This window comes from Hyla sarda, chromosome 11 (genome assembly GCF_029499605.1).
Source record: "Hyla sarda isolate aHylSar1 chromosome 11, aHylSar1.hap1, whole genome shotgun sequence".
Taxonomy (NCBI): domain Eukaryota; kingdom Metazoa; phylum Chordata; class Amphibia; order Anura; family Hylidae; genus Hyla; species Hyla sarda.
Genome location: NC_079199.1, coordinates 19,655,323 through 19,678,222, shown reverse-complemented (window position 1 = coordinate 19,678,222; position 22,900 = coordinate 19,655,323). Strand labels below are relative to the sequence as shown.

At 46.4% G+C, this 22,900-nt stretch overlaps 1 protein-coding gene across 1 annotated transcript in view; it reads right to left on the bottom strand.

Moving 5' to 3' along the window:
* Positions 1 to 14,424: 14,424 nt before the first annotated feature.
* CCDC85C (coiled-coil domain containing 85C) overlaps positions 14,425 to 22,900 on the bottom strand; it is a 121,013-nt gene continuing 112,537 nt past the window's right edge. The window contains exons 4-6 of the mRNA XM_056547287.1: positions 20,341 to 20,436; positions 19,955 to 20,053; positions 14,425 to 15,229 (exon numbers count right to left, since the gene is read on the bottom strand). Of these exons, the coding sequence (XP_056403262.1) occupies positions 15,140 to 15,229; positions 19,955 to 20,053; positions 20,341 to 20,436 (285 nt within the window). The 3' untranslated portion in view covers positions 14,425 to 15,139. The remainder of the gene's footprint in view (positions 15,230 to 19,954; positions 20,054 to 20,340; positions 20,437 to 22,900) is intronic.

Below are 22,900 nucleotides of genomic sequence, written 5' to 3'. Positions count from 1 at the left end.
GATTTGCGCATTTGTTTTGCGTTTGACTTTTTTTTTTTTTTTTGTTAGAGGAAATTTTGAAAGTTTTACAAATGTTTTGTAAATATTTTTTAATGTAAAAAGAAAGTTTAATTGTAACCGCTCAGCAAGATCCTCCGCTGTACGTGTCGCCTAGAAATAGTGAATTAAAAAAAAACAACAAAAACGATGAAAATCTGTGTGAACGGACAAGTGTTTTCTTTATACCTTTATAAACTGGTTGTACAGATTGTAGAAAGACGTGGCCTTTTCTTCCTAAAACAGCGCCACCCTTGTTCAACGGTAGAATGTCCGTTCATATTCAGTAGAGGGGAGTTACAATAAGACACCTGTGGATAGGATTGATGTGCTTGGAAGACAACAGTCCTATTGATTTCATCCTGGACAACTACTTTAGGCCTGTTTCAGAGATTTTATTTATTTATTTGCATCTGTATTACAATCCACAGTCCTCGGGCTGACCTTGGTCCTGATGCCCCCAACCACACCCATCATTTTGGGTCATCATTCACATTCAGGCCTGAACTTCCAGCCATATTTAATGGACCTAAAATGCATTCATGCAAGAAAAAAATGCATTGGTGAACAAATAAGTGAACACTAGATGGCGCCAGAGCACCTCATTGCGCATAGTTCAGGAAAATATGTAAAACTGCATTTTTATATATATATATATTTATTTATACGGGATGAATATTTAACTCAGGGAGAGTTCACCACTCCTGGTGTGACGGAGCTTTCAAGGGCCACTAAGCACTCCGCAGGCATTCTGGGTAGGGGAATATGCAAATCAGCTCATTACATCACCTTTTCAGGCGATATTCCCTGGTATCAGCTTAGCTCCAGTTACGGAATATAAAAAGCTAATCGGGATTAATGCCAAGCCAGAACTCTCTCCAGAAGGAAAGAGTACCCATCTGCAGACAGCTGTTTCGGGGTACTTGCCCCTTGTCAGTGCGAAGCAGGGTGATCTGGCTTGGCTGAGATGAGGGGCCTTAGACAAACTAGTTGGTCTAAGGCCCCTCGTCAGTGCAGAGCAGGGTGATCTGGCTTGGCTGAGATGAGGGGCAAGTACCCCGAAACAGCTGTCTGCAGATGGGTACTCTTTCCTTCTGGAGAGAGAGTTCTGGCTTGGCATTAATCCCGATTAGCTTTTTATATTCCTTAACTGGAGCCAAGCTGATACCAGGGAACATCGCCTGAAAAGGTGATGTAATGAGCTGATTTACATATTTATTTATAATATAATAAAAAATTTATTTTTTTTTTGTCCCCACATTTTAGGCTGCATTTACACCATGTTTCTTTCATACGGACCCAGACCCCATCTCATTCATTTGAATGAGCCGACCAGAGTCAGATAGTGACTCCGGTTGGCTCCTTTTTGCTCCGTATCCAGTTTTCAGTCTGGCCACAGAAGTGGATACAGGGAAAAATGTCACTATCTGACTCTAGTCGGGTCATTCAAATTAATGAGATGGGATCCGGGTCCGGCTGGGATATGGGAGCGCCTGGTTTTGATATTTACCCAGCTGGATTCGGTCACCGTATGAAAGAAACGTAGCGTGAATGCACCCTTAATGGTATGTGGGTTACCAAACATAAGCTGGGTCACATCTACACTTTGGGTCAGTATTCTGCACCAATATTTGTAAACAAAGACTAAAAGGCAAAGCCAAATGTCCTATTTGGATGGATAGAGAGATGGATATGAGAAAGCGAGATAGATATAAGAGATAGATATGATATATATGAGAGAGATATTATATATTTTACAGATAGAGATAATATATAAAATATATATATAATTTTTTTTATTTTTTTCTTTAAAAATAACTCACTATAGCAAAGCTGCCCAGTGTGTTTTGGTTGTTTTACAGCTGTATTATAACCTGGCCTCTCTGGTCTGATGGCATTGTAGGGGTTAAATACGGCCTTAATACAGATACTAAAATGCTGCTACTTTACAGTTGTGTGAATATGGTATAAAAAAGAAGATTTTATGGGACAGTTACTTGTCACTAGAGCCATGCTGGCGTGCGCTTGTCTCGCTGCTTTGTGTCTGAGAGAGACGGTCCCGTAGTCTTACATTATTAGTCCATCTTGGTCACATGACAGACAGGAAAGAATTTGCTAAGCGTGCACTTCTCCCACTTTGATTTACTGGGCTGTTGGGTCTGAACACTCGGACACCAACCAATAAAACCTCATATGTCTCTATGATGTATCAAAAGTTCTGTAAGGTACCTGACCATGCCCCGTACTGGTGAAATACATTAAGTCCCACCTGTACAAACCACAATCGCAAATTGTGTTACGGTGCCGTTTTATGCTTTTGTATGGTCTCCCTGAGTTTAGCCAGTTGACCAAATATATTTGGTTTCGGTAAGGGTCTATTCACACGGCAAAATTTCCACTTGTGGAATTCTGCATCAAAATAAAGCCCATAGACTTCTATGGGATTCCGCACTCCCATTCACACTTCTGAATTTCCGCTTACGTAGGAGCAGGATAGGTAAGTATTATTGTTTTTTGTTTTGTTTTTGTGGCTACAGTAGGGGCATCATTTCCAAGGGAGATGTGAGTAATTAAAGGACATCTTTTCTTGTTCAGCTTTATTGGGGGACAAAGAGACCGTGGGTATATGCTGCTGACACTAGGCAACAAAAAGAAAGTCAGCCCCTCCTGTCAGCATCTACCCCGCCTACAGACTCTGAGTTATCAGTTTTAGCTTAGTGTCTGTAGGAGGCAGACATAGGTGTGGCGCTCTCTCCAGACCTGGTCTTTTACTTTTTAATTTTTTAAGTTCAGGGAAGTGTATTTTAGCTTTTTTTTTTTTTTTCTCCTTTTTATTTTCTTGTTTTTAGGTGGAGGTTCAGCAGCATAACGCTCTGTCCCCCCCCCCATATGTGATGAAGGGGCACAGACATAGTTATGCACCGGTCAGCACCTGGGGTTGTACCTTGGGTCCCCCTACCTTCCCTGCTCGTCTCTCTGTCTCAGCCCGGCATGATGCAGGTGTATAATAGCTTGCTGAAGACTTCAGTAGGTAAGTTTTCTCTGGGACAGGGTGACTATTCTTCTTCCCCCTTCTCTCCCTCAACCCCTACCCCCCCTTCCCTGGGGTCTTTCTTTTTCAGGGCTCTCAACCTCTGGAGTACCCCTGTTTTGTGGCCATTCTGCTGTACCTCAGCTTTTCAGGGACCAGTCTTTCCCTGCTCGGCCATCCTGAATTCCGGGGTCTTTGTTTCAGTCTCCGGGGCCAGCACTCTGTGCATTCCCCTGGCTCCACAGTCTCTCCTCCTATAGCGGGCGGTGTGCTGTAACAGTCTGTGCGACCGCTTGCTGTTTTCAGTCTTGCGCTCTCCCTATCAGCTGCACATGCACATCCGGCAGCTACTTTCTCTTTCGGCCGCCTGCATGTATAAGGCGCCCGGAGTGTCGGGGGTCATTAATTTAATCGTGGCCTTGTAGCTCTGTCCATTTCCCACCGGCTGGGCTTTTCGGCGGGGTCCCAGGCCTTCTCTCCCCATTGTCCTATCAAAGTGCAAAGAGTGACTGCTCTTTCAGCTACTGCCTGATTCTCCTCTCCATCTGAGGGGCACAGAAACCGGATGAGACTGCTCCTTTTTTCTTGCTGACTTTTTTTTACTTGCATCTATGTTCCAACCCAGATACGACCCCCCCCCCCCCCCCCCCTCCAGACAGGCCACTGCAGCCCTGGTCACTTATTACTCTTGTGTGAGCTGCAAAACTAAAATGCCTGGTTGTTCCGCTGAATCCGCCTGCACCACTGCATGCCCCTGCCCTCCTGGTTCTTACTCCCAGGATGTTCCTCTGGAGCGTGTGGGCTCTGCTCCCCCCCCCCCCCCCCCCCCCCGGAATGGGTTTCCTCCTTTATCCCAGTCAATTTCCGATGCGCAGGTTTTCCGTTCTTTGGTGACTGCCTTGGAGCGATCTTCCATGCGCTCACTCTCCTTCCCCTGAACCCTCCTGGCTCTTCTCCGGACTCCCGAGCTCGGAACATGCGCTCTCCTCATGGGTCTTGCTCCTCCTCAACGGCATCCCGGCAGCGCTCCTGTTCCAGGGACCGCTCTCCTGGTTCCTGGTCGCCGTACAAGGTCTCCAGGTTTGTCATAGGTCCGCCTTGCCTTCATCTAAGGATGCTTCCACCCGCTCCTGTTCCCCTGGGGAGCTGGAAGATGAGCTGTCTGGTTCTGCCTCTGATCAAGAGGACCGAACCAGCGTATCCGAAATGGTGGACAGCTTGGTGTCAGCTATCAGGGACACCTTTCACCTAGAGGACCCAGGAACTTCGGACCCAGCTCCTGAAGTTTCCTTCCGTCGCTCTCCTAAGGGATTCAGCTCTCATGCTGAATTTGACTCCTTACTGGAAGCGGCATGGAAGCATCCAGGCAAACGCTTCCAAGGGACTAAGAAGGTTCAGGTGCAGTTTCCATTTCCCAGGACTTGATTGTGAAGTGGACAACGCCACCGGCTGTGGATCCTCCTGTTTCCCGCCTGTCAATCGACTACTCTTCCTTTGGCGGACAAGAGAATCGACAATCTGGCCAAGTTCCCCTTTGAAGCGGCGGGTTCAGCTTTGCTTCCCGGTTTCGCTTTGGCTTGGATGTCAAAAGCCCTATTTGTTTGGGCTTCCCAACTCCGCCAGGGCATCTTATCTGGGGCCCCTTCGGAGGAATTGGTGGATCTTGCTTTTCAACTCTCCAATGCCGGAGACTACTTGTGCTCTGCTTCCTTGCAGTCTGCCCATTGTAAGGCTTTTGCCACGGGTCACTTGGTGGCGATTCGTTGCTCCATGTGGCTCAAGGCCTGGGACGCCGATGCCGCTTCCAAGAAATCTCACTGAGCTTCCTTTCTCTGGGACCCGGCTCTTCAGAAAACGCCTGGATGAGATTATCTCCGAGGCTGCTGGAGGTAAGAGCTCCTTATTACTGTTGATCAAGTCTCGCCGTATCCATTCCCGCAGGAAGTCTACCTCCTTTTTCGGTCCTTTCACTTCGGTCGGGCAGCCAGGCCGGCGCCCTCACAGGATATGAAGGCTACTTCCTTCAAGGCTCGCCCTTCCTGGAAGTCGGATAATCGTTCAGGCTGCTTTGCGGCCAAGTCGGGCACCCGTTAGCCTCCCTCCGCCTGAAGGGATGCCCCCACCCGGAAATTCATTTTGGGTGGGAGGTCGTTTGTCCCTGTTTCGTGATGTTTGGATTGCACAAGTGCAGGACTCTTGGGTTTGAGATGTTGTTTCTGACAGCTATCGGATCGAGTTTGCTTCCATTCCAAAGGACCGTTTTTTTTTAGATCCTGACCGCCTCGTTCTATTTCCTTGGCAGCGGCTTTTCGGGGCACACTTCGGACCCTTCTCGCTCAGGGAGTGATCGTCCCAGTTCCTCCCAAGGAGCGTTTTTCTGGGTTCTATTCAAACTTGTTCGTCGTCCCCAAAAAAGGGGGTTCTGTCCACCCGATCCTGGATCTGAAGCTCCTCAACCTACTCCGTTCTGTGGTGGCATCCATGAATCAAGTGGAGTTTCTTTCCATGGTGGATATCCGAGACACTTACCTTCACAGGATTCACCGGTCTATCCTGTGTTGTCATCACAACGGATGCCAGTCTCAGCAGTTGGGGAGGAGTTTTCAGGGATTAGACGGTCCAGGGCCGTTGGTCCTCCCAGAAAGCTCTTCTACCCATTAACATCCTGGAACTTCTAGCAATTTACCTTTGCCTCTTCCATTGGGAGCGACTTCTCCAGGACCTTCCTGTTCGGACAACTCCACAGCTGTGGCATATGTCAATCACCAGAGCAGCACCGCAGCATTGACCGATGTCTCCAGGATCTTTCTCTGGGCGAAACTCAGAGTTCCCTCCATCTCGGCGATTCACATCTGGGGGTGGACAATTGGGAGGCGGATTTCCCCAGTCATTCCTCGGCTGGCCGCAGCGAGTGATCTCTTCATCCAGAGGTGTTTGCGGATATCTGCAACCTCTGGGGCACTCCAGACGTAGACCTCTCGCTACAAACAGAAAGTACCTCGCTTTGTCTCAAAGTCCCGCGACCCTCTGGCCGTAGACGCCTTAGTGATCTCCTGGTTGCACCTCATCCTCCTATCTCTTCTCTCCTCTTCCTCTCCTTCCCAGGGTCCTGAGGAAACTCAAAGCGGAGGCTGTCCCCGCCATTCTCGTGGCTCCAGACTGGCCCAGGTACGCGTGGTACGCCGACATGGTTCGCCTAGTGGCCGGCGTACAACTGCGCCTCCCAGTTCTTCCCGAGCTGCTCTCTCAGGGTCCTCTTTGCCACCCCAATTTACTGTCACTGCATTTGACGGCGTGGCGGTTGAAATCACGGTTCTAAGGGCCAGGGGGTTCTCTCCCCAGGTGATCCGCACAATGATCAGTCCTAAGTTCGATGGTGTGAGTCTCAATCCTTCTCACCAGTTGTTTTCTTCCTTCCATGCCTTCTTTCCTTTTTGCAGTCTGGGCTGGAACAACGCTTGGCTCTCAGTTCCCGTCGGCTCTTTCCATTCTCTTTCAGCGCTCCCTGGCGTCTGACCCTCACATCCGCACTTTTCTGCAGGGTGTTGCTTATGCGGCTCTGCCGTATAGATCCCCCTACTCCCCTGTGGGATCTGAATCTGGTTCTCTGTGTTTTGCAGGGTACTCCCTTCAAGCCTCTCTGGGACATTTCTCTGCTCGTCCTTTCCTGGAAGGTGGCCTTTCTCATTTTGGTCACTTCCATCTGGAGAGTTTCAAAGCTGGCGTCTCTCTCCTGCCATTCCCCCAACCTGGTCTTGCACCAGGACAAAGTTGTTTTCTGTCTGGTCCCTCATTTTTGCCTAAGGTGGTCTCCACCTTTCACTTAAGATGAGGATATCGTCCTCCCGTCCAGCTCCATCCCATCACAGGGAACGGTTGCTTCATTGTCTTGAATTGGTACGGGCTGTTCGGCTTTACCTTTTGGTCACTTCATCCATCAGTGAGTGTAACTCTTTCTTTGTGCTTATGGAGGGTCGTCGTAAGGGACTTCCTGCTTCCAAGGAGACCATTTTGGGGTGGATCTGTTCTGCCATCTCGGAAGCTTACCGCTGCAAAGAGAAGACTTCGCCTTTCCGGGTCTCAGCTCATTCCACTTGTTCCATCGGGGCCTCCTGGGCTCTCCGCAACAAGTCTGTAAGGCGGGCCACCTGGTCATCCTTGCACACTTTTACAAAATTTGATCAGGTGCACACTTTTGTGTCTGCTGACGCTGGTTTGGGTTGCAAGGTGTTGCAGGCGGCTGTGGCCCAGCCTTCCACCTGAGTTGTTTGGGTTCTCTCCCACCCCGGATACTGCTTTGGTACATCCCACGATCTGTTTCCCCCAATGGAGCCGAACGAGAAACTTTCTCGATGGATCCATTGGGGGGACACAGCACCCACCCATTTGTTCTGGTGTCTTTGGTTCGGTTGCCTGTCCGAGGGTTGGTTAGATTATTTTTTGTCTGTGGTTTCCTCGGACAGATGCTGGTTTTTTTTCTTTCCCTGTCGGTCCTCTCCTACTGCTATGGGACTAAACTGATTAGCTCAGAGTCTGTAGGCGGGGTATATCCTGCAAGGAGGGGCCGATTTTCTTTTTGTTTCCTAGTGTCAGCCTCCTGGTGGCAGCAGCATATACCCACGGTCTCTGTGTCCCTCAGTGGATTTTCCGAGAGATTTTACGGTAAGCATAAAAATCTACTTATCCCCTATCCACATAATGGGGATAAGTGTCTGATCGCGGGGGGGGGGGGGTCTGACCGCTGGGAATCTCCTGCACGGGGCCACGGCTCCCCCTCCGTGTATCTCTATGGGAGAGGCGGGGAGGCAGCGTTCATGCCTCCCCGCCTCTCCCATAGAACTGTATGGGGAGGGGGCGTATAGGGAGCATACATTTGAGAGATCACGTGGGTCCCAGCGGTCTAATATGCCATTAATATGCCATTCCGTTCCTGAGATATGAGGGTTTTATAGTTTGTCTGACAATTCAGGGAATAGTCATAGGGGTGGATCTTAATTTTAATAAAAGGAGTAAATAACTGGTAATGGGTTGGAATATACAGTCAGGGGTGTGTGAATTAAGCATTGTACAACACTGACACCCCCTGACTGTAAAATCCTGCCCATTACCTGTATACTCCCATTATTAAAATTAAGTTCATGCCCCCCCCCCCCCCCCAGTATGGTAGTATTATCCAGTCACTATATAGTGGTAATGGTCATGGTATGGTGAAATTATTTGCCCCATTTACAGTGTTTTTAAATATAATAACAGTATGATGGTATTAGTCACTGCAGTGGTAGTCATGGCTGAAAGAAGTCATCATGGCCGTCTGGGCTGAATGGAGAAGATAAGGGAAAATGAATGAATTCAATCAGAGAAGACGTCACCTGTGAGTCACTGTAATCACTTATATCAGGTCTACAGTGGGATTATACCCTTTATTGTAGATCTATGTGGTCATGGTGTGCATACATAGATGTATTCATAGATAATATAATATTCATGGACAGAAATAAAACCGACATATCAGGAGACAGAACTGGGCAGCAAAATTTTAGTGCCATTAGGCCACGCCCCTCTTAACCAAAGCCACACCCCCTTCATTGGATCAGGTGAAAAATTGTACCAGGATTTTCACCCATTTACAATAACAAATCTGGCCCAGAGCTGTAAGTCAAAAAATCACATATGGTGCCGGCTACTGCTGGGGAACGCAGATGTGCCTCAAGCTGTTGCAAAACTACAACTCCTAGCATGCCCGGACAGCCTTCGGCTGTCCAGACATGCTGGGAGTTGTAGTTTTGCAAATTGCAACAGCTAGAGAGTTCCAAGTTGGGGAACACTACCATATTTAATTTAATTTTAGATTTTATTTGAGAACCACTTCAAAGAATGTGACCGCGACACAACCACGACATGTGAACACAGCCTTAGGGTCCTAAGCCAATAAAGGGGTACTCCAGTGGAAAACACATTTTTTCATATCAACTGGTTCCAGAAAGTTAAACATATTTGTAATTTACTTCTATTAAAAAATATTATTCCTTCCAGTACTTATCAGCTGCTGTATGCTCCACAGGAAGTTCAGTTGCTCTTTTCAGTCTGACCACAGTGCTCTCTGCTGCCACCTCTGTCCGTGTCAGGAACTGTCCAGAGCAGGAGCAAATCACCATAGCAATACTTTCCTGTTCTGGACAGTTCCTGACATGGACAGAGGTGTCAGCAGAGAGCACTGTGGTCAGACTGAAAAAAACTACTCAACTTCCTGTGGAGCATACAGCAGCTGATAAGTACTGGAAGGATTAAGATTAAGTCTGTATAACTTTCTGGAAGCAGTTGATTTGGAAAAAAAAAAAAAAAAAAAAATATATATATATAGTATATATAGTTTTATATATATATAGTTTTCCCGTGGAGTACCCCTTTAACCTTCACAAATGCCCACTGGTGCCATTAATGGGAACCTGCTCGAGCTCTGCCGTCCCTACATGTATAGGATCTTATAGAGTAGATGCCCTCGTACAAGTCACTACCATCTGCTGACTCTCTTGATCGTTCACAGTGAGCACTCACATAAAGACTCCAAGTCAGGGGGCAGATGCACATCTTCTGGCCCCCCAGATTATCATCCCATAGATCTTCTTTAAAGGGGTACTCTGCCCCTAGACATCTTATCTCCTATCCAAAGGATAGGGGATAAGATGTCTGATCGCCGGGGTTCCACCGCTGCGGACTCCCGTGATCTCCCTGCTGCACCTGCCATTCGCTTAGAGCATCAGGTACAGGGCCGGTGGATCGTGACATCATGGCAATGCCCCGCTCGTGACGTCACGGCCACACACCCTCAATGCAAGTCTATGGGAGGGGGCGTGTCAGCATCACGCCCCTTCCCATAGACTTTCATTGAGGGGACGTGGCCTTGACTTCACGAGCCTCTGCCCCGCATCACCAGTCATCCGGCACAGAGCAAAGTTTGCTCCATGCACCGGATGTCTGGGATGCCGCAGCAGAGATCATGGGTGATAAGATGTCTAGGGGCGGAGTACCCCTTTTAAGGACCATGGGGTTGATTTATCAAAACCTGTCAAGAGGACAAGTTGCCCATAGCAATCAATCAGATCACTTCCTTCATTTCTAAAAAGGCCTGTGAAAAATGAAGAAAGTGATCTGATTGGTTGCTATGGGCAACTCAGCAACTATACCTCTGGACAGGTTTCGATAAATCTCCTCCCATGTTTTACTGACATCAGGCAGGTCACCTTTAAGAGACCCATTCATAGTTGTATGTCTTACCGGACCCTCCATCCTTCCTTCTTTCCATTTCTATGTAGGTCGTTTCACTTAACCCGATCAAGTGGCAGAAATTCCCGGTAAGAAATGATCTGGTGACCGAGCACAATGGGACCTTTCTCCTGAGTGGAAATTCTTTGCTCAGGGCTGTAATGCCAATGAAACCTGACAGGGCCTCACTAATGTCTTAAGACTTTATATTTTATCCTTGTTACAGTCTCTTTGCAAAAAAGAAAGCGGATCAGTGAGGCCTGAGGCACCATGTACCTTGTGGTTTTGTGTGAGGAACGCCTGGGGGTATATTCTCCTGAGATACCATATACCTTGTGCCTCTAGTGTCTCTAGTGTGAGGAACACCTGGGGGGGGGATATTCTCCTGAGGTACCATATACCTTGTGCCTCTAGTGTGAGGAACGCCTGGGAGGAGGGGGGATATTCTCCTGAGGTACCGTATACCTTGTGCCTCTAGTGTGAGGAACGCCTGGGAGGAGGGGGGATATTCTCCTGAGGTACCGTATACCTTGTGCCTCTAGTGTGAGGAACGCCTGGGGGGGTTAGGGGGGATATTCTCCTGAGGTACCATATACCTTGTGCCTCTAGTGTGAGGAACGCCTGGGGGGGGGGGGGGGATATATTCTCTTGAGGCCAGGGTCACTTCACGCTTTTGCATCCTGTTAAAAATAAATTACGTTTTTGTACAGAAAGCCGACATTTTTTACTATTCCATCCAGCAGGAAAGCACAAACCTGATAGAAACCACCTGAACATAGGGCAGAATGACATACCTTTGGCCTCCATTGGGTGGTTGGTGTATATGGATACATTTGCCGTGTACATCAGATTTCCCAACACATATGGCAGATGGGCACCACAAAAGAGCCGTATTTGTTCTGTCAGTAAAATAAATCTGACTGAAATAGACAGATAAATCCATAACATGTCCATCACGGTCAGAAGTGTCTATCTCTCATGTCCAACTCCTCCACATCATGTGTTTCTCATGTCTGCTGCATGCCACCCCCCCCCCCCCTTATATCATCCACATGTCCACCTCATGTCTGCTGCATACCCCCTCACGTTGTCCACCGTATGTGTACATCATGTTGTCTCCATGTCCACCTCATGTCTGCCGCATGCCCCTTCATGTTGTCTACATGTCCACCTCGTGTCTGCCGCATGCCCCTTCATGTTGTCTACATGTCCACCTCATGTCTGCCGCATGCCCCTTCATGTTGTCTACATGTCCACCTCGTGTACATTATGTCGTCTGCTGCATAGCCCCCTCATGTCCACCTTGTGTACCTTATGTCTGCTGTATGCCCCCTTCATGTCGTGCACCTCATTTGTACATCATGCTGTCCGCATGCCCCCTCATGTCTTCTGAATGCCCTCCCCTCATGTCATCCACATGTTCACCTCATGTGAACTCCATGTCTGCCGCATGCTGCCCTCATGTAGTCCACATCATGTGTACGTCATGTTGTTTGCGTGTCCACCTCATGTCATTCACATGCCCACCTGTGTTTCTCATGTCTGCTTCAAGCCCACCCTTATATCATCCACATGTCCACCTCATGTCTGCTGCATACCCCCTCATGTCGTCCCCCTTATGTGTACATCATGTCGTCCGCATGTCCACCATATGTGTTCTGTATGCCCCCCCATATGTCGCCTCCATGTCCACCTTGTGTGTACTTCATGTTTGCCCCATGCCCCTTCATGTTGTCTGCTGCATAGCCCCCTCATGTCATCCACATGTCCACCTTGTGTACCTTATGTCTGCTGCATGCCCCCCACCTTATGTACATCATGTTGTCCGCATGTCCCCCCCCCCCCTCATGTCATCCACATGTCCACCTCATGAGGTGGACTACACGAGGGAAGCATGCGGCAGGCATTCTCCCCTCGTGTAGTCCACCTCATGTCGTCCGCATGTCCAACTCCATATATACACTGGGGGGTTGTCAATAACTGGTAATGTATAAGGCCCAGGCTAAATTGCAATGAAACGAAAAGAAAATCTTCAGCTCACATCCCAATGGTTTTGCACGGATCCTCAGCTTGGCCCAGCTTGATACGTAGTATATGAAAGAATTCGAAGTGGATCCAGCATTTCCCATAAAACATCGATTTTATTCGTGGTTGAACAGCATAAAAATCTTTTGCAGATAGTACTCACAGCACACCCCCTAACCAGTGATACACAGCAACATGGACGCGTTTCGAGCGTCCATGTTTCTGTGTATCACTGGTTAGGTGGTGTGCTGTGAGTACCAGGGCTGTGGAGTCGGAGTCGAGGAGTCGGACAAAATTTTGGGTACCTGGAGTCGGAGTCAGTAAACAATGCACCGACTCCGAATCCTACTAAATTTAGATTGGAATAAAAAAAAAGCAAGTTTAAATGTCCCAATTCACAAAAAGTTATAATTAATGACTTCCCTACTGTAAGAATAAAGACCAATGCATGCAGTGCCTCACGTAACCGCAATACGAACACGTTAAGTGACCGTGAAGAAGCATGCTTTTCATGTGCTTCACTATATGGCACGCAACGCACAATTAGGAGCGGCAATACTTATACTTTCCATAGTGTTGTGTTCTGCTGTTACAGGGAACCCATGGGTAACCTCGCCTCTCACTGATAAGGGGTTAAGGAAATATGTGTTTTGCAGGACTAGAGACACTTGTATAAGTGAAGGGAATGGAGGGTCAATAGTTCAAGACTGAAGCTGTAAACCATTGGAAAAACTGCTGCCATTCAGCTAAGGCTATAAAAACTTGTAAACTCTGATTGTTAGCTTAAACTTTATACATGACTATGGGATACTACTAGGAAAATCCTGTTTTATAATAAATGCCCCTTCCTGGATCCTCCCACTGCCCTATCTTCAGCAGGAGATCAGCACACAAAAAGGAGAAGGCAGCAGCTTCTGCCCAACTACCTCTCTCTGCTAGAAGAGCTTAGAAGAACTTGGTGGAACAGCTTCTTGGATTCAACTGTAAGTGTTTATAAATACATTCGCATATTAATACGGAGTCGGAACATTTATCTACCGACTCCACAGCCCTGGAGAGTATTATCTGCAAAAGAATTTTACGCTGTTCAACCACAAATAAAATCAATGTTTTATGGGAATTGCTGAATCCACTTCGAATTCTTTCATAAGGCTCAGGCTCCCAATATTATCAGTTTCTAGTCCATGTATAAGGTATATGGATTAGGTGTATTCCTATAGATATTCACCCATCCCACATATACCAGTGATGTTGGAGGAGGCATGAGGTACGTTGTGTCCTGCGCCTCAATGATGGCAATAGTTAGGGTACGTTCACACGCGCAGATTTTTTAGCAGGTTTTCCGCTGCGTATTTGAAAGTGGGCGGGCTCTTCTCGGCTGTCCGCAGTGTAAATTCCGCCACATAAAATCTGCTGCGGACAGCCGAGAAGAGCCCGCCCACTTTCAAATACGCAGTGGTAAACCCGCTAAAAAATCTGCGCGTGTGAACGCATCCTTAATGTGTTTATTATACAGTTAGCTGCACTGAGTATTGGGATATTAACTTTGACAATTCACGTGTGGCCATAAAGAAAACAACGATATTATGGAAGACAATATACACTATGGAAATACTAGAAACTAGTGACACTATGGAGGTGTGAGGAATACTGTGCCTTACTCCCGAGAGGTGTCCCCAAATTGTGGCTCTCCAGCTGTTGCTAAACTACAACTCCTATCATGCCCTGACAACTAAAAGGCTTTCCAGCTGTTGCAAAACTACAACTCCCATTATGTCAGCCAAAGGCTGTCAGGACATAATGGGAGTTGAAGTTTTATAACTGCTAGACAGCCTTTTAGTTGTCAGGACATGATAGGAGTTGTAGTTTAGCCACAGGTTGGGGACACCTCTCAGGAATAAGGCACAGTATGCCTCACACCTCCATAGTGTCACTAGTTTCTTATATATCCATAGTGTATATAGTTGTATTCCTTACGCACCAGCGCGGTATAGCGTGTGACCCACATGACGAGTTTCCAGCCAATAGACAAACGGCATCCATTCTGCGTACTAACAGGAAAAAAAAAGAACCGCGACCGTTCATATATACATGGGGAGTTTTTATATGCCGACATAAACCGAATATATTCTCTGTCAACCTCTACATAATCTAATACATTGTAACAAAATAGAGATCCGTCCACTTTATATACAGCAGGAGGAGGAGAAAAATAAAAAGAAATCGGGTAAAAATCTACAAGTTCCTGAAAAGTTTTCACTTTTTTTTTTGTCCCCCGATAATACAAAGATTGATCAGAATAGAAATCAATGAAGCAGCTACAATGATCGTCCGATAGAAAGTTCATAAAACGCGCGGGGGAGCGGGGCCGGGCCTCGGGTTCTATACAAAAATATCCTAAAATTTTGTTCTTATTCCCATTAAATAAAAATTATAAATGTTACAAAAATTATAATTCCAGTGTGTTCTACTAATGGGTCTAAGTGGTTGCCCAACCTATGGTCACTGCTGGGAGTTGTAGTCCGTTAACCAAGGTGCCATAGGATGAGGAGCCCCCCCCCATAGTGGTCTATTGCAGGACGTGCATGGGTCTATATAGGAGACAGTCGATATGGGGGGGAGGGGGGATATCGTTCCCTTCTATGTATCTAGTGTTTGTATACAAAGTCTTCTATATACAAAGTATTGCGTCTCCAGCTTCTGGGTTGACCTCCGGTCGCCTTATATATACAGCAGTTCTTTATTTCAAGTGCCTCTGACTCCTTCAGCTCCGAACACGGCGTCTTACAAGGGTCCCTTGAACTGGTTTCCCGAAAGATGCTGCCGGATGGAAGGCTTGGAGTTCGCCGCGTCACCCAACTTTCTCCAAACAACCTGTAACATAGAAGTAAATTTGCATCATAGTAATTTTATTATTTATTTGCATCATAGTAATTTTATTTTATTTACTTGCATCATAGTAATTTTATTTTATTTACTTGCATCATAGTAATTTTATTTTATTTACTTGCATCATAGTAATTTTATTTTATTTATTTGCATCATAGGAATTTTATTCTATTTATTTGCATCATAGTAATTTTATTATTTATTTGCATCATAGTAATTGTAATTAATTAATTTAATTAATTTATTAATTTAATTTATTTAACTAATTTATTAAATGCATTTATTTATTAATTACATTTTTTTAATGTATTCATTAATAAAATGTATTTAATTATTTACATTTATTTTATTTAAATGTATTTAATTAATTTATTAAATGTATTTAATTAATTTATTAAATGTATTTAATTTATTTATTAAATGTATTTAATTTATTTAATTAATTAATACAATTTATTTATTTTAGAATTTAAAAAAAAAAATGTTCATAAAATTCCGATAATTCAGAGAAAATCTGAGACTAGACACTGCTACAGTGAGCAACGAGAATCAGCCAGACTTTATTTTTTTTGCCACTAGGTGTCGCTCTTGCCATTGAGTTTGTCAGTAATTCTGCATGAAATTGTAGCAAAATGTTCAATGACAATAATCCACAGGATCGGTAATAAGTATGTGATGAGTGGGGGGGTCCGTCCACTGGTCGGGAGAACGGGGGTCTCTTGAGTGAATGGAGCCACAGCGTGTCACTCGATGTAATGCACTGTTGCTGTAATGTCACAAAGTGCGTCAGTTTTTCTGCAGTTTCCCCCAAAAATTCTTTCAATTTGTCGCAATTTTGTGGTAGTCATGGCAATGAACCTCCCTCTGATTGCTACATTTGAATATTTCTATAATGTTTTGTTTCTTACAGAAACAGCGCCACATCTGTTTGAGTCTGGTATTGCAGCTTTTTTTTTTTCCCCCGCAGTTCTGTACAGGTCTTTACAGAGGAACTCCGGTACATAAGTACTTATCCCCTATCCACAGGATCCTATGGATAGGGGATAAGGGTCCCAGCGGTCGGCGATTGCCCGGAGCCCTGGCTCTCCCATAGAGATACATGGAGAGGAGTGTCGACACCATTTCATGCGGTGGTCGACAGTAATCCGAGCACGGATCGGAGATCGCTTTGTGCGTAGAGAGAGTGGGGGTCCTGCCGATCAGAGCCCCCCACAATCAGACACTTATTCCGTATGCACAGGATCCCGTGGATAAGGAATAAGTACTTATGTACCAGAGTTCCCCTTTAAGGGCATGTTCTCACTTGGCATATACACAGCGTATTTCACGCTGCGCAAAATCTGCAGAAGCAGCGGGAAATACCCTGCGTATCCCTCGCTCACCATTCACACAAGGCTTTCCGGTGGCAGCCCTATGTTTGTAGTGAGTTTTGAAGGCGGAGACGCGCGTCACACCGACACACGGCTCCGCCTCCAAAACTCACTGCACGCATAGGGCTGCCGCCAGAAAGCCTTGTGTGAATGGTGAGCGAGGGATACGCAGCGTATTTCCCGCTGCTGCAGATTTTACGCAGCGTGAAATATGCTGCGTATACGCCAAGTGGGAACGTGCCCTTAAGCAGTGTTTTCCAAACAGTGTGCCTCCAGCTGTTGCCAAACTACAACTCGCAGCATGCCCGGACAGCCGTTGGCTGTCCGGGCATGCTGGGAGTTGTAGTTTGGCAACAGCTGGAGACACACTGTTTGGAAAACACTGCTTTAAAAGGGTCCCTGTACCCACTATTTGGCCCAATGGTATGCTGAGAAGCCGACGGGCTCCATAGTCTTTCTATAGAGTCTATCTCTTGCAGCGACGAGCGACACAGGACTTAGGTGACCGGTGATGGTCTTAACACCCAGACCCCAACTGATCAAACCTTTTAACCTATCTCTAGCTCCAGGCATTGTCTATGGAAGCGCCAGAGATACCCGAGTACATCACTCAGGTATCTCCACCACTCCCATAGATAATGCATGCGGCAGCGTCAGGAGTCAAGGCTCCATTCTGGGTCCGATCTCTGTGTATAGGGGGATATTTTTAATTGCTGGAGTGCCCCTTTAACGTATGATTCAACCTCAAAGGGCGGAAATATCAAGGCTTAGTCTGTAACAAAGTCCAGAAGTTTCCTGAACGGCATCTCCAGCGCCATCTTCCCAGCAGGATTGTTTGTGTAGGTAATAAATGACAATGCTATAATGTTCCTGTGTCCCGGGAGGAGCAGGAATCCCAAACACTGAGATTAAATGAATCCAAAGCGTCAACAGCGCTAAACAATCCGGCATGGCAGCCCCGTACGATGTCGTGTTCTATTTAGGGTTATTAAAGGGGTACTCCACTGAAAAAAAAAATTTCTAAATCAACTGGTGCCAGAAAGTTAAACAGATTTGTAAATTACTTCTATTTAAAATACTTTCTCCTTCCAGTACTTGTCAGCAGCTGTTTGCTCCACAGGAAGTTCTTTTCTTTTTTGAATTTCCTTTCTGTCTGACCACAGTGCTCTCTGCTGACACCTCTGTCCATGTCAGGAACTGTCCGAAGCAGGAGAGGTTTGCTATGGGGATTTGCGCCTACCCTGGACAGTTCCTGACATGGACAGAGGTGTCAGCAGAGAGCACTGTGGTCAGATAGAAAGGAAATTCAAAAAGAAAAGAACTTTCTGTGGAGCATACAGCAGCTAAGTACTGGAAGGATTAAGATTTTTAAATAGAAGTAATTTACAAATCTGATTAAAAACTTTCTGGCACCAGTTGATTAAAAAATAAATAAATAAATAAATAAAGTTTTCCAGTGGAGTACCCCTTTAAACCTTGTCATCTACTACACAGCCTCTTTCTGTGCACCACAACAGAGAATTCTGCAGCAGTCGCCATAGAGGGGATCCAGCTATATGGGGTGGGACGGCGCTTCAGTACCCGGCACTGCTGTTGGTAAAAGTATGGTTCAGCGCTCACACACGTGGGCCTCTGCAAACATTTCTTCTCAGAATGACGCCTATTTAAAGGGACCAGCCTGCCGGCACCATGTTATAGAGCAGGAGGAGCTGAGCAGATTGATATATTGTTTACAGGATAAGTTCCAGGATAAGGCGGCATTCACACCGCGCTTTGCAGTTACAGTGACCGTATCCGGCTGGGGGATGTGAAAACCGGGTGCTCCAGTATCCCAGCGGGAGTGCAGTCAATTAGGACCACCCACCTGACTACTGAGTGATCAGAGATTTACTTCAATAAATGACAAGTTAGGCGGCATTCACACCGCGCTTTGCAGTTACCGGATCCAGCTGGGAAGTGTGAAAACCGGGCGCTCCCGGACCCGGACCGTATGTCATTCATTTGAATCAGCCGACCGGAGTCAGATAGTGACTCCTGTCGGCTCATTTTTGCCCCGTATACGGTTTGCATGCCGGACTGACAACTGCAGCATACCAGGGTTTTCAGTCCTATCAGAAAACCGGATACGGGGCAAAAATGAGCCGACAGGAGTCACTATCATTCACATGACATACGGTCCGGCAGCGCCCGGTTTTCCCACTTCCCAGCTGGATCCGGTAACTGTAAAGCGCGGTGTGAATGCAGCCTAACTTGTCATTTCTTCATGTAAATCTCTGATCACTCAGTAGTCAGGTGGGTGGTCCTACTCAGTGATTGACTGCATTCCTATATACAGATAACAGGACTGCTTAGTTGGGGGCTTTCCAAACTGGGCGCCACAACACATTAGTTGTCCTGCAGCAGCCGCCGATAGTCGCCGTTATTATGTGGCCCATGATCTGACATCTCGCTGAGGAGTGGAGCGAGAAGATGGCGCTTGTGAGACCCGCGACCGTGCACCTGAGCCGGACTGAGGCCAGAGGAGAACCAAATAACATAAGGAGGGGGAATGCAGTTACATAGGTGGATTAAGGGGGGGGGGGGGGATGAAGGGGGGGGGATGTAATGGAACAGGGGGTGATGAAGGGGGGGATGTAATGGAACAGGGGGTGATGAAGGGCGACAATGAAATTGGCACAGGGGGTGATTGGGGTGATGAAGGGGGGGAATGTAGTGGCACAGGAGTGATGAAGGGGGGGAATGTAGTGGCACAGAGGGTGATGAAGGGGGGGAATGTAGTGGCACGGGGGTGATGAAGGGCTAATAAAGTGGCATATTGGGGGGGAATGTGACACCAGGGATTAAGTAGCTGGAGATGAAGGTGAGAATAAAGTGACACAGGGGGTGATCGGGGGGGGGGATCACATTGTGCATCATAGGACACAACACTACACGATACGTGCAATTCGCGGTATTGGGAGGAACGTGTCACCAAACTATGTCTGTCTAAAAAGGGAGTCACCAACATGAAAGTCCTGGCTTAGCCCAGAATGGGGAGATTTCCATGAATAAATGACAAGTTATCCCGAACCGTTTCCCATAAAACTTTATCAATCTGCTCTCACACATAATTCCTGCTGATCGGACTGCGTTTTCAATGGGACCGGTTCCCTTTGACAATAGACAGTCTAAAAATGCTTTATCACTATATTTATTCTGATCTTCGCCATGGGACCGATCCTTTTCTATGTCCGCAAACAACGTCAGATCACATCTCTATGCTCCCATTATAATAATTCTCCTTAGATCTGTCCCTATAACAATCCCAAAATAAATCCCAATCCGGAGAATCCGTCCTTACGTTGCACATTTCTCGTACAATGGCCTTCTCCTTCTCGCTCAGGTCTTCCTCATAGCTGTCCGGAGGTTGTCTGTCTAGGTTTTCATGGACTTCTAGAACCTGTCCAGAAGAAAACAAGTGTTCGTGTAACAGGTTTCTATGCGACGGCACTAACCGTCTGGTGCAACAAACCTTTGCACCCTATAACAGGATCTCCCAACAAGTGTGCCTCCAGCTGTTGCAAAACTACAACTCCCAGCATGCTCGGACAGCCAACGGCTGTCCGAGCATGCTGGGAGTTGTAGTTTTGCAACAGCTGGAGGCACACTGGTTGGGAAAGGCCACCCTTTAACTTGGTGTACCAATTGTCTGCACTGGCACAAAAAAAAAACTATTTAAAAGTTTACCTTCATAGCATGCACCACGGCTTCCGGCTTCTGCACTACCGGGATATATCCAGCAGGGGGAGTGGATGAGGGATCAGATGTTATCCGGGCAGTACCCTGATGAAAAAATTTGAAGAAAATAAAAACATGTTCGAAAACAGGATGACAACTTTGAAGAGTGAAACGCGTCTGACGTTACCACTAGAGATGAGCGAACTTACAGTAAATTCGTTTCGTCACGAACTTCTCGGCTCGGCAGTTGATGACTTTTCCTGCATAAATTAGTTCAGCCTTCAGGTGCTCCCGTGGGCTGGAAAAGGTGGATACATTCCTAGGAAAGAGTCTCCTAGGACTGTATCCACCTTTTCCAGCCCACGGGAGCACCTGAAAGCTGAACTAATTTACGCAGGAAAAGTCATCAACTGCCGAGCCGAGAAGTTCGTGACAAATAGAATTTACTGTAAGTTCGCTCATCTCTAGTTACCACCTTCATGTGTATCCCGTGGTGTCTTCTGAATCCCGAAGCTGAGTTTGAATTGAAATTGTGCTGGATCATCGTCTTGCTTTTGAACTTTAAAGAGTACCTGGCATGATCTTGTTAAATGTTAAAATCCCCCCAGGTCACTGCCCCATCATGATAAACCACCCCCGGCCTTTATTTTTTTAAATTATTTGTTAGTTTTCTACCTTGATATTACTCTGTAATTTCTGCTCAGTCAGATTCACAGACTGGGAAGGGGCGTTCCCCAGCAGGCGTGACATCATCTGAAGCCATACAGGGGAGAACTTCCTCCCTCACTCTGCTACACACAGCCCAGAGCAGTTCAGTGTGTGAGATGAGCTATGATTGGCTTAGGCTTTGTTCACACCACATTTTGTGCTTACGGTTCCCGTATACGGCTGGGAGGAGGGGGGGCGGGGCTTAATCGCGGCGCCCGCACTCTGCCGTATAGGGGAACCGTATTTAATGCATGTCTATGAGCCGACCGGAGTGAACTGCAGCCTCCGGTCGGCTGCGTTTTCGGCCGTATGCGGTTTTCCGACCGCAGGCAAAAACGTTGTCGACCGCGTTTTTGCCTACGCAGCTGACCGGAGGCTGCGGTTGACTCCGGTCGGCTCATAGAAATGCATTAAATACGGCTGAGTGCGGGCACCGTGATTAAGCCCCGCCCCCTCCCCCAGCCGTATACGGGAACAGTAAGTACAAAACGTGGTGTGAACCCAGCCTAGGGCTGCACACACCCCTCAGCACTCCAGACTGCATTTCCTAATTTTGGACTTCTGCCAGGCCAGCAAGAGTTTAAAGTCTGTGGAAGAGATGGGGGGGGGGGGGGGGGAAATGTGCTTTCTTTAAAGGGGTACTCCTGTGGAAAACTTTTTTTTTTTAATCCACTGTGCCAGAATTTTATAAAAAAAAAGGTATATATCAAAAAAAAAAAAACTGGTGCCAGAACATTAAACACATTTGTAAATTACTTCTATTAAACAATCTTAATCCTTCCAGTACATTTTAGGGGCTGTTTACTACAGAGGAAATGCTTTTCTTTTTGGATTTCTCTTCTGTCACGACCACAGTGATCTCTGCTGTCCATTTTAGGAACTGTCCAGAGCAGCATAGGTTTGCTATGGGGATTTGCTATGGGGACAGCAGAGGTCAGCAGAGATCACTGTGGTCGTGACAAGAGAAATCCAAAAAGAAAAGCATTTCCTCTGTAGTATACAGCCCCTATAAAGTACTGGAAGGATTAAGATTTTTTTAATAGAAATAATTTACAAATTTGTTTAACGTTCTGGCACCAGTTGATTTAAAAAAAAAAAAAAACTTTTCCACAGGAGTACCCCTTTAAACAAAGTACATTAGAAAGATTTATTTACCATAAGTGCAATAACAAAAATCTGTTATAATGAGAGTGACCCTTTAAAATAAATGGTGATTGATCAGCTATACTGCTACATGTGGAGCGTTTGGTTTCTATGATCAGTCGTTGAGGGATCTATGAGAATTGAGGGGGGAATAAATGATACTCATGTAAATGTCCCCAAAATCCCTCTCTATCTATTGAGAAGTAAGATCCTACCTATTGGTGCAATCAGGAGCAATATTGGTATAAAACAATAAAATTGTAACACTACAACTCCTAGCATGCCCTAAGTACCTGGACACAAATCTAACCAGGAACAACATGGGTATCTGTTACCCAAACTCTTCAGGTGTTGTAAAACTACAACTCCCAGCATGCCCTGATAGGTGTGTCTCACCTGGAGAGCCACTGTTTGGAGGCCATTATCAAGGTATGGTGGGAATTGTATGCTTGCAACAGCTGGAGAGCCTCAGGTCGGAACACAATGCTATAGAATTTGCATGTTCTAACCGTGCTTCAACACATTCCTATGAAATGGACCTGTGATCCCCAAACTGTGGCCCTCCAGATGTTGCAAAATTACCAATCCCAGCATGCCCAGATGACAAGGGATCCTCAATATAAAAATCCTCTTATGAGATGTTCTAAAGCAATGTGAAAACTGGCCTCTAGGGGCAGTGTTGTTCTATGTATTTATTGCAGGTTCTCATCCCGTTAAG